The following is a 12,730-nucleotide window of genomic DNA, read 5'->3' as shown; positions in this document are numbered from 1 at the left end:
CTTGGTTTGACTCCCTCTCTCCCCCGCCCCCTTTGTTCATTTGTTTTTTTTCTTAAATTCCACATATGGGTGAAATCATATATTTGTCTTTCTCTGACTGACTTATTTCACTTAACATTATACTGTCTAGCTCCATTCATGTTGTTGCAAATGGCAAGATTTTATTCTTTTTTTATGGCAGAATAATATTTCATATACAACATCTTTATCCATTCATCACTTGGTGGACATTTGGGCTCTTGCCATAATTTGGCTATTGTTGATAATGCTGCTATAAATATTGGGGTGCACGTATCCCTTCGAATCAGTAGTTTTGTATCCTTTGGGTAAATACCTAATAGTGCAATTGCTGGATCATAGGGTAGTTCCATTTTTAACTTTTTGTGGAAACTCCATACTGTTTTCTGGAGTGGCTGCACCAGTTTGCATTCCCACCAACAGTGCAAGAGTGTTCTTTTTGTCCACATCCTTGCCACCACTTGTTGTTTCTTGTGTTTTTTTAATTTAATCATTCTGACAGTTATGAGGTAATATCTTATAGTTTTGATTTGCATCTCCCTGATGATGAGTGATGTTAAACATCTTTTTTTGTGTCTACTGGCCATTTGGATGTCTTCTTTGAGAAATGTCTGTTCGTGTCTTCTGCCCGCTTTAAATTGGATTATTTGGGGTGTGTGTGTGTGTGTGTGTGTTGTCTTGCCTATGTTTCTGGTAAATTCTTACTCCTGTTCCACTCTTGGTAAACAAAGGAGTCCCTGAAGAGATAAGTTGGTGTAATGGTGAAGGAAGTAGAACAGCTAACCCATAGAAGTGTTCGAGAGCAAAGGCATTTGAATTTAATAACCACTTCAGTCGTGACATAGCTGTTTCAGCTGCTTCTGTAGATGAAGGAATAGGCTTCCTTCACCTTAGGAAGAATTCCTTCCACCATAGGAATATGATTTCATAGAGAAAGTGCATTTTTCCTGGAAGAATTTTGAAAGACATAGGCCCTTTGTGAATTAGTGGGTGTTAATTCAACATAGTCCTGATTAAAATACATGTTTTAGTGACGTTATCAATAATATCAAAGACTCTTCAACTCTCAGAAAGGCTAAGGTATGGAGAACTTTGCCTTTCAATGGGTGTGGAGTTCTATCTGAATTTTGATAATTTGAATAACTTCTCTTAATAAGGAAAGTGAAAGCTTCAATAATTTAATAGTTTTACTACTGCGTCATAATGGGAATCCCACATGTGTGGCTCATTCCTCTCCTGAATGCATGATCTTATTATGCAGAGTTATACTGATAATAAATGGGAAAGCCAAAGAAAGTCTTCATTAATGAAGTTAACAGTTAGCCCCTCAGAATCTCTTGGTTGCTCTCGTCACCTGACTCGGGCGTCCCAGCTAAGGGCTGAGTGATGGCAGGCTCAGGAAGGCTCTCCCTTCACTTCCGAAATGTGTTGTCTGCATCACATGTCTGGCAGCAGCAGCATTTGCAGGGAGGGAGAGGATGGGTGAGGAGGGAGTTGTAATTGAAGTTATGACCCAGTATTTCCAAGTCTTGGTCTATCTCCAACCTTGACATTATTTTAATGTTTGATAGAGTGATTGCCACACTTGCCCCAAGTCTAGAATTGTACAGGTGCCTCGCACTTAGTAAGCACCTCAGAACTTACATGTTTAATAAGTGAGAGAATGGGGTGCCTGGCTGGCTGTCTGCAGAGCATCCCACTCTTGACCTCGGGGTCGTGAGTTTGAGCTCCGCATTGGGTGTAGAGATTCCTTAAATAAGTAAACTTAAAAAAAAAAGTGAGAGAATGAATGAATGAATGGCTAAGTAAAACAAAACAAAAACAAAAAACCTCCAAAACTCCCCAAAATAGCAATTGAGAATGACAACACAGATTCTTAATCACGCCTACTGAATCAGAGTTTCCAGGGGAGAAGCCCAGTAACCTATATATTTAACAAGCATCCCACAGATGAGTCTTTTTTTTTTTTTTTAAGATTTTATTTATTTATTTGACAGAGAGAGACAGCGAGAGAGGGAACACAAGCAGGGGGAGTGGGAGAGGAAGAAGCAGGCTTCCTGCCAAACAGGGAGCCCAATGTGGGGCTTGATCCCAGAACCCTGGGATCATGACCTAGGCCAAGGCAGACGCTTAACGGCTGAGCCACCCAGGCGCCCCCCACAGATGAGTCTTAACAGCCAAATGTGGGGCACACTGCTTTAGGTCAGAGGTTTCCAAACATAGTGAGTGATTCTTGTCACCAGGAGAGTTTTTAAGACTTATAGATTTCTGAGCCTTACTTTCGACTTCCTGAATGAGGCTGAAGATCCAAGAATCTGTGTTCCTAAGACAACTCTTGATGGTTTTAAAATATGGGAACCACTACAGCAGGGTATGTTGGGCTGAATTTGCTCACACATGGAATTGAGGTTGGACTTAATGGGTAATGAGATTAGCTTGTTTTTGTTTTTTTAAAATCCTTTTCCAGTTTGAGTGACATAGTTTTATGTATTTGTCACAACTTACTCAATGATAAACTTAAGATTTGTGCATTTTACTCTATGTAAATTTTATCACAAATACATGTGAACAGATATTGAATTCTAGTTAATAATATGCATGCTGAAGTATTTAAGGGAGAAGTGTACTGATGACTGGAGCATACTTTGAAATGCATCAAAAATAAGACGGATGGATGAATAGATATGTGATAAGCAAACAGGGCATCACTGTAGAATCAAGGTGAACAGTATGTGGGTGTTCACTCTATATTCTTTTCAACTTACTGTTCGAAAATGTTTATAACATGTTGAGAAGACAATCCCTTAAAGCACATAGGCATGACCCTAAAGCATCCCATGTGATTTATGCAGATCAGAATTTGGGAACCATTTAAACTTAGCTGACAGGTATATCAACTTTGAGGCTGTTTGTCAACCTTTAATAGTTTTATAGAAAAAGGGTAAAAATGGGAAAAGGTTGTTTTTGGCTTTTGTCCAGGAAATCTCTTTCAAGCATGTGTCTTGTTGATTCATTTTACATATGAAAACTTTTGGAAACAGAAATACCTTCAGCCTGTATTCAGTGTAAAGACAAAAGGCTTTCCATGTACTGGTCAAGCCTGTTTCCCCATCTGTAAAATGGGGACAGTAACACTCACTTCAGGCTTATGGTTGCTATCTTGTTATTTAACTTGTGATAGGCTATGATGTTTTAATTTCTCTTAATTACAAGTAATACACAAGTATTATAGCTTCTAAAACAAATACAAAGTGAAAGAAAAATCTCAGTCTCATATTTTGGTGATAACCCCTGTTAAAATTTTGGTATTTATTCTTCAAGTTGTCTTCCTTCATAAGATATGTATACATGAACACTTTGTCACTTTTTTAATAAAAATGGAATATCATTATTATGTAGCTTGCTTTTTTGACTTAATATTTTTTAATGTTTATTCAATTTAGCAAATATAAATTTACATACATTTGAATGGCTGCATATTTATTGTATGGATACCCTGTAAAACTTAACTGATCCTCTATTGTTGGATGTTAGTTTATTTTCTAAGCTTTTCTTTTTTCTTGCATAAACAGTGCTGAGATGAATTCATATATATATATGCAAATTATATATGTACGTACATTTATCCAGTGATTTCCTTAGGATAAATTATAGGACGGGGAGGATCTCTTCTAAATTGGGGAGGCCAAAGTTAGTGACACAAGTCCCCCTATCTCTTTTATAGGCTTTCATGCCCCTACCATGTCCTGGCCGGTGGCAGGGACTCTCATGGTTGAGCCTACTGAGTCAGAAGACAAGGCAGAGCTGGATAGATTCTGTGATGCCATGATCAGCATTCGTCAGGAAATCGCTGACATTGAGGAGGGCCGCATTGACCCCAGGGTCAATCCACTAAAGGTGCGTAGGCACTGGTACTTTATCCAAAATGTCCCATAGAGAAGACTGGGTATGGACAGTGTGCCAGCAACCCTTGAACTCCCATCAGAAGATGATATTATTCTTGCCTAAAATAAGACATTCTTCTGAAAAAATTCATTACTTGCAAATTTAAATCTTCTTGAACAACATAGTAGCAGTTACTCAAGTATAATGTGGATGTTTTGAGAAATGTTATAATTTTGTTTATGTGATTGTTTTGTCACTGTGGGAGGTATACCCACATGCACCCAACTGGCTGCCAAAGGCGGGAGCAGAAGCTGAAGAACTGTCTACCTGGGGAGTCTTATCATTCTATGTCTCTGTCTGATGCACCCTAGTGAGCTTACTTACCTCGCAAACTCTGGATAGACACGTTCTTCTGTTGGAGCCGTTATCTCTTAGAACAATTAATTGGTACTCAGCCTTTTATAATGTATGGCCTATTTTGGAGAAAATCCGAGACATGTTTATTGTGAACTTGTGAACTGTGAGTCTCTCTTTAGGTCCAGACATTATTAAGCTGGGGGGGAGGGGTGGTGGTCATGAATTGAAAATACTATGAAGCCTGTGGTTGTGCTATTATGGCCCCAAGCCAGAGAACAAGTCTGAGGTGCTTGGGGAAGCTCAGGCAAGTTCCAGAGTGCCCAGCTAAATAAAGGTGGGGTACCTGGGTCAATGGCTGGCCGGAGAAGGCATCTTGTTTATTATTATTTCTCTTTTCTGTGGATACTGCTGATTCTTTAAGGATTTAGGCCATTTTTAAAAATGGCAATAGACATCTAAAGAACATAATACTGAGTTACAAAAACAAGTGGAGAATAATACTCACAGGATGATAATAAGATTTTAAAATGTGCCCAACTATGCTATATGCTGTTTAAGCATATATGCAGTAATAGTATAAAAACCATCAGCATGGTGAACACCAAATTTAAGATAGTGGTTATCACTGGGGAGTACAGTAAGAGACGAGATGGAGGGGATATATATATAGGCAGCTTCAATTGTATCTGCAATGTTTATTTGTATTTATTTATTTATTTATTTTTATTTTATGACAGAGGGAGAGCACAAGCAGGGGCAGGAGCAGGCAGAGGGAGAAGCAGACCCCCCGCGGAGCAGGGAGCTCAATGTGGGCCTCAATCCCAGGACCCTGGGATCATGATCTGAGCTGAAGGCAGACACTTAACCAACTGAGCCACCCAGGCGCCCATTTTATTATTTTTTTAAAGACATATTTATTTTGAGAGAGAGCGAGCACAAATGGGTGTGCGAAGGGGCAGAGGGAGAGGGAGAATCTCAAGCTGACTCCCGGCTAAGCATGGAGCCTGACAGAGGGTTCAATCCCAGGACCCTGGATTGTGACCTGAGCCAAAACCAAGAGTCAGACACTTAATGGAGCCACCCAGGCGCCCCTCTGCAGTGTTTATTTTAAAAGGTTAAGAAAATATGACAAAATGTTGATTTATGTTGGTTGGGTGGTAGATGTTCTAATATATTACCATAACTTTCTGATATTTGAAATATTTCACAATAAAAAGTTTCCTATCACAATTCTTCCCCCTTAAATTGAAATTAAACAAAACAGCCCTGTTGTCCCTGGGCTTCCATCAGCTCACTGGCTGAAACAAAGCACAGGAGGAGAAGGCAGTGTTCTACTCTGATCCCTTTCCCATCTGTGTTGTCTGTCTCAGATGTCTCCACATTCCCTGACCTGCGTCACATCCTCCCACTGGGATCGGCCTTATTCCAGAGAGGTGGCAGCATTCCCACTTGTAAGTTCTTCTCTGAAGCTGAATGGGCCAGCTGGTATAGTGTTCACGTGCGTATGAAGGGCCATGACCTATCTGATGGGGCGCCCATCCTTGCAGCCTCATTATAGTAACTACACGTGGGATGATTTTTTTTAATATAAAGATTTTATTTATTTATTTATTTATTTATTTATTTATTTATTTGAGTCAGTGAGAGAGAGAGAGCAGGGGGTGGGGAGGGGCAGAGGGAGAGGTACAAGCAGACTCACACTGAGCGCAGAGCCCAATGTGGGGTTCAGTCTCATGACCCTGAGATCATGACCTGAGCTTAACCAGCTGAGCCACCCAGGTGCCCCTACATGGGACACTTTCTTAAATGGGTCATGACAAGTGATGCAGAACACAGGCATTGGCTTTCAGATTTCTGAGGTCAGTGTCAGCCATAGGCTTGGGAAGCCACCAGTTACATGGTTGAGGAATACCAAATAGGAGTCCCTGTCAAATTTCTACTATCATCCAACAGGGAGATAGCCCCAAATGAATCAAATACAGTTTTTGTTTCCTTTCTGATTCTTACATGAAAAAGATACTCCATAGTCTCTTTGGCAGGGTGGAGACAAGAATCAAAAGTTGGATTTTGGGGGACAATAATGAAGGGGTGGCTTTTAGCTTTTTTTTGGTATTGGAATATAGTTGACACACAATGTTACATTAGTTTCAGGTATATCATGTAGTGATTTGACAACTTGACACATTATGCTGACAAGTGTAGCTACCATCTGTCACCATAAAAAATGCTATTATAATACTATTGACTCTTTCCTATGTTGTACCCTTTATCCCCCTGACTTATTCATTCTGTACCTGGAAGCGTGTACCTCCCACTCCCTTTCACTCATTTTGCTCATCGCCCACACCCTCCCCTCTGGCAACTATCATTTCTCTGTATTTATGGGTCTGTTTCTTTTTTGTTTTTTAGATACCACATGTAAGTGAAATCATGATGGTATTTGTCTTTCTCTGTCTGATGTATTTCACTTAGCATAATACTCTCTAGGTCCATCCATGTTGTTGTAAATGGCAAGATCTCATTTTTTCATGGCTGAGTAATATTCCAGTGTATATGTGTGTGTGTGTGTGTGTGTGTACATACATATACATACATAACATCTTTATCATCTGTTGGACACTTGGGTTGCTTCTGTATTTTGGCTACTGTAAATAATGTTGCAGTAAAATAGCAGTATGGGTTTTACCTTCTTATACTTTTGGGCATTTATTGCGGTTAGGCTGTGGGGACATCACTGCAATCTCCTCTTTCCCCAAGAGAAATGTTTCAGAATACCCCAGAATATTTCCAACTTTGTCCCTTGCAGCCTTTCGTGAAACCAGAGAACAAATTCTGGCCAACCATTGCCCGGATTGATGACATCTATGGAGATCAGCACCTGGTTTGCACCTGCCCACCCATGGAAGTTTATGAGTCCCCATTTTCTGAACAGAAGAGGGCCTCTTCTTAGTCCTGTCTCCCTAAGTTCAAGCGACTGACTGATGTCTTTTTCTGGAGCATTTGATGAGCAAGAGCTATGTAATTTTCCATCCCAGACTCAACTTGGGGTTTTATATACTGTGTATATTTTTGTAATCTCTGTCAAGGTAAATGTAAATACCATTAGCATGGTGAGTGGAAACTCACTGGAAGACTGATATGCCTCAGTGCCTACTTCCACATGTAGCAGTTGCTGTTCAAGTTGCCTTGATTGAAAGCCATTTAGTTTTTTGCATAGAAAATTTGGGGTGGGCTAGGAACTTTAACATTCAGCATAGGAAGTTCAGAGACATTATAGGGGTTATACTGTAGACTCTGACAGATTCTTGTTCCAAATAAGTCCCTGTGGACTGTGCCATCTGTGAGGTGGGCAAATCCCAGGGCAAATGTTTACATTTTGTATACACTGAAGAAAATGTTTCTCTAATTTGCCTAATCTGTAATAGTATTTCTGAGTGTTTTCCCTTTCCCATGTGTGGTTTCCTTTTATCTGCAATTATTAGTATCCTAATAAAAGCATTTCAATTTGAAGAATGCCTTCTTGGTCCATTTTCAATCTTATTTCCACATAGCCTAGGTTCAGAGAGATTTGAAGGGCAATGAGAATACCCAGGCCAATAGCCATTTTTACATTTTACCAAACTGATCATTTTGTGTAGCAGTTTTTCTCATTAGACGCTAAGTCCAGAGATAAAAAGCCAAGGTCTAATGTTCCTTCAGTCTTCCTGTTGTGCCTTCCTTTGTATGGAGACTTCATCCTCATGGTCTTAAGATTGAGGCTGCATATTGACATCACATAACCATTCTAGATAGGAAAAAGGGAGAAAAACAAAAGACAAAAGGCAAATTCCATCCACATTGACTTTTTTTGAAATGCTTTCCCAGAGATTTGACCCAGTAACTTCTTTTTTTTTTTTTTAAAGATTTTATTTATTTATTTGACAGAGATAGAGACAGCCAGTGAGAGAGGGAACACAAGCAGGAGGAGTGGGAGAGGAAGAAGCAGGCTCACAGCAGAGGAGCCCGATGTGGGGCTCCATCCCACAATGCCGGGATCACGCCCTGAGCCGAAGGCAGACGCTTAACTGCTGTGCCACCCAGGCGCCCCCTGACCCAGTAACTTCTGTTTGCTTTTATCTGGCCAGGGATTGTTTCACATTGCCGCTTCTAGCTGCAAGGTAGTATGAGGAGGTCTTTTACCTGGGTATGTTAGTGTCCCAAAGAAAATCAGGAGTTTGTTAGATAAATAAAAGGGGGGAAATGGGTTTCAGGCCCACAACTAGCATCCTGCCACAAAATAAATTTCCCCTAGAAACAGCAACTGTTTCAGATTTTCTTCCCTGATTGTGAGTACTTGTTCAATTCCTGGTTACTTGGTTCTTTGCATGGCAGCTTAATCAACTGTTACTCAAGCTACTATGATAGTCATGTGGAGAAAGGTTTTAGTGCTCTATTGAAACCTCTGCCAGTGGGCCACTTATTCTCACACTTAAAACATTTGTGGAACAATTTATTTCAGCCTAACTAAGCAGTAGAGAAGTGATGGGATCCATGTGTTTTTTTTTAAATTATAATTAAATAGTTAATATTTATTGAGTTCTTCTCTGGGGTCAGGTACTATTCTAAGTGTTTAAGATGTATTATCTCATTGGAACCTCACAGTAGTCCACTTTTACACAAGAGGGTATGGCAAGATGCCTAAGGTCACACCACTGATAGAGGGAGAACCTGAATTTAAACCCAAGCTGCACAACTCCAGTGGCATCTGGTCAAAACAGGTTACCACATTGCCATGGTCACTATATACCTGGAGACTCTGCCCTTCTTGAGCTGGAAACCAGGCTTGCAGCACAGACTAGCCATCAGGGTATGGAATAGCCCCTTCGGAGGAAGGACAGCATATGAAAACAGAGTGAACAGGAGCTCTTTTCTTCGTCACTGTAAAGTATATCTGAGGCAAATGCAGGTGGTTAAATATTCAAATTGTCCTTCACTGTTCAGGTGCTTATATGATCACCTGGTGCTTATGCCCATCTTTCCCACCTCTGGGTCTTTGCCCCAGTGGTGTTCTCCACCTGGAGCACTCTCTCTGCTATCTTTGCTTTACTGGCTCCTGTTTGTTCATTTTAGCATTTCCTCAAGGTCTTCCACAGTTTCCCATGCCGGTGCCCGCCCCCCCCCCCCACCGCCCCGAGTAGCTATGAGCAAGCGGAACCAGGTTCCTATGTGCGGTCAGCCGAACAGCCCTTCCTGGCCCGCTTCAAGGAACAGGTCGGCTACAGGAAAGGGCCTACAGTGGAAACCAAGGTGAGCCCAGGCCAGTCGCATTACCTCAGAAACGCGGGCCTCCCTGCCACGGCCGGCTTCTGCCCAGCCCTGCATCTGGATGGGCCTCAGAGCCCAGGCTGGTCCTCTTCAAACAACCACAGCCTCGTATGCCCAGGAAGCTATTTGTCATTTTGTAGTTCTGTTGTGTTCTTGAAAATGGCACCAGTAAAGCGCTTCGTCCTTGGTAGATGGTTAAGAAAGATTACTTTCCTCTCTCATCTTATTTGCTTATCCCAAAATCTATAGTTAGCAGGATAAGTGGTAGCTTAGACCCGTTTTCCAGATAAAGAAACTGAGGCCGCTGGATCAAATGACCTGATGTCCTAGGCCTGGAGTCTGGAGCATCTTTGGTAGACTGCCCTGAATCTATTTTTATGCTTTGTTGTTTACTGCATCCCCCCCCCCGCCCAAAGAAAGCATGTTTAAGAATATCCTGTATCTAAATAGAAGAGGAGCTTCTGGGAAAAAGCAACACCTGAATAGTCTAGGGATGAGTATCAGTGGGAATCAACTTCTGAGCCCTCCCAGGGCCTAACTGGTTCACACCAAAACCTGCCCTATTTTCAATAGGAAGAGACTGTTATGCTTAGGGATTGTGTGGAGAAATAAAGAATTCAATTAGCAAAAAAAAAAAAAAAAAGGTCTTCTACACATCTGTGAAATGTGCTATTATTTTGTATCTTGGCACTCAGCTGGCTTTCCTTCACCCTTAGCACAATTAGTAATTACCCTGTTTACTTGGTTTTCTTCTGCCTCACCAGACTAAGTTCCCCGAGAGCAGGGACCATATCTCATTCATCATTGGATTCCCAGTGCTGAGCCAGGGTCTTCCACACAGTATTTGTTCAAAAGCAAGAAATAGGAATTGAGTAAAGGAATGATCTTTTATCTTGGAAAGGGACACTGTCGTGAAAACCAGTATTTCCAATGCCTGCGGCAAGTTGTTAAAGTACAAAATGCCAGGCCTTAAAGACAAGGCCTCTAGACAGGCTTTGTATAGGATGCCCCCTCCCATCCCACCTCCTTTTTATTGTAAAATTTAAAATTTACCATTTTAAATTATTCAGTTCAGTAGCATTAACTACTTATACAGTGTTGTGTAGAACGTGCCTTTTTAGCAGTTTTGAAGATGAGGATTTGAGGTAGACATGCACATATTTCATATAAATGGGGCATTCCCTTCTGCCTTCTCCCAGTCCTGGGACAGGTCGGAGCAGTCATTGCCTTGGCGCTGTGTATGATAGAGGGCAAGGGACCAGTGCAGAAACCCCATGAAACCTCTATATAAATATAGGGGCCAAGTTTTCCAATGACAAAACTGGTGCCTATCATCCCAATAAAGGATATTAGGTACCACTTTTGGGTACAAGAAGCCATCTGGGACAACTAGTTTGGGAGCTGAGATGTAGCACTTTTGGAGGTTCACAGGGCTCTGGGTCAGAATGTTTAGGGTCCTAAACTGGCCAAGGTCAGGGATGTGTCTGAGGGCTGATTTTCGAACCTTACTGTGTATAGACCATTAGGAGAGCTTGTTAGGCCCTGGCCCCACAGTTTGATACAGTTCTTAGGCAGGGCCAGAGTATTTGCATTTCTAACATGTTCCAGGTAGTACTTCTCATTTTTCTTTGTTCACATTTCAGACTTTAAAGGATGGCTGTTGGGAGGCTGAAGGTGGGTAAGAGGCTGAAATTAGGCAACCTTGCCTTTTTTTGTGCAAATCTTACTATTTTGAGAAAAATTCCTCTTTCCCTTGCTTTCATTGAAGATCCTACGGCAGGAGGCTATTTGGGAGTGGAAGCAACCAGCACTTTGGCCACGCTCTCTGATCCGGTAAGCCTCTTTTTTTTTTTTTAAATAATATTTTTAAAATTATATTATGTTAGTCACCATACAGCACATCCCTAGTTTTCGATGTAAAGTTCCATGATTCATTACTTGCATATAACACCCAGTGAACCATGCAATACGTGCCCTCCTTAATACCCAACACCGGCCTATCTCAATTCCCCACCCCCACCCCCCTCCCCTCTGAAGCCCTGAGTTTGTTTCCCAGAGTCCATAGTCTCTCATGGTTCATTCCCCCTTCTGTTTACCCGCCTTTCTTCTTCCCTTTCTTCTCCTACTGATCCTCCTACTTCTTATGTTCCATAAATGAGTGAAACCATATGATAATTGTCTTTCTCTGCTTGACTTATTTCGCTTAGCATCTCCTCCAGTCCCATCCATGTTGCAGCAAATGTTGAGAAATCGTTCTTTCTAATGGCTGAGTAATATTCCATTGTATATATAGACCACATCTTCTTAATCCAATCATCTGTTGAAGGGCATCTCAGCCCCTTCCACAATTTAGCTAATGTGGACAATGCTGCTGTGAACATTGGGGTGCATATGGCCCTTCTCTTCACTACATCTGTATCTTTGGGGTAAATACCCAGTAGTGCAATGGCTGGATCATAGGGCAGCTCAATTCTTAACTTTTTAAGGGACCTCCACACTGTTTTCCAAGTGGCTGTACCAACTTACATTCCCACCAGCAATGTAGGAGGGGTCCCCTTTCTCCACATCCTCTCCAGCAATTGTTGTTTCCTGCCTTGTCAATTTTTGTCATTTTACCTGGCAGTATCCCAGTGAGGTTTTGATTTGAATTTCCCTGATGGCTAATGATTTTGAACATTTTTTTATGTGTCTGTTAGCCATTTGGATGTCTTCATTGGAAAAGCGTCTGTTCATGTTTCTGCCCATTTTTTGATTTGTTTGTTTCTTGTGTATTGAGTTTGAGAAGTTCTTTGTAGATCTTGGATACCAGTCTTTTATCTGTAGTGTCATTTGCAAATATCTTCTTCCATTCCGTGGGCTGCCTCTTAGTTTTTTTGACTGTTTCCTTGGCCGTGCAGAAGCTTTTTATCTTGATGAAGTCCCACAAGTTCATTTTTTCTTTTGTTTCTTTTGCCTTTGGAGATGTGTCATGAAAAAAGTTGCTGTGGCTGATGTCACAGAGGTTGCTGCCTATGTTCTCCTCTAGGATTTTGATGGATTCCTGTCTCACATCAAGGTCTTTCATCCATTTGAAGTTTATCTTTGTGTATGGTGTGAGAGAGTGGTCAAGTTTCATTCTTTTGCATGTAGCTGGCCAATTTTCCCAGCACCATTTACTGAAGAGACT

General features: G+C 41.3%; 1 protein-coding gene across 1 annotated transcript in view; it reads left to right on the top strand.

The window, feature by feature from the left end:
* Window positions 1–7,854, top strand: part of GLDC (glycine decarboxylase) — a 95,928-nt gene extending 88,074 nt beyond the window's left edge. Inside the window, exons 23-25 of the mRNA XM_034663849.1 lie at window positions 3,743–3,915; window positions 5,631–5,711; window positions 7,067–7,854. Coding sequence (XP_034519740.1) covers window positions 3,743–3,915; window positions 5,631–5,711; window positions 7,067–7,210 — 398 coding nt within the window. The 3' untranslated portion in view covers window positions 7,211–7,854. The remainder of the gene's footprint in view (window positions 1–3,742; window positions 3,916–5,630; window positions 5,712–7,066) is intronic.
* The last annotated feature ends 4,876 nt before the right edge of the window (window positions 7,855–12,730 follow it).

This window comes from Ailuropoda melanoleuca, chromosome 7 (genome assembly GCF_002007445.2).
Source record: "Ailuropoda melanoleuca isolate Jingjing chromosome 7, ASM200744v2, whole genome shotgun sequence".
Classification (NCBI taxonomy): Eukaryota; Metazoa; Chordata; class Mammalia; order Carnivora; family Ursidae; genus Ailuropoda; species Ailuropoda melanoleuca.
Note: the sequence above shows the minus strand (reverse complement) of the source record. Positions and strands in the feature narration are given on the sequence as shown.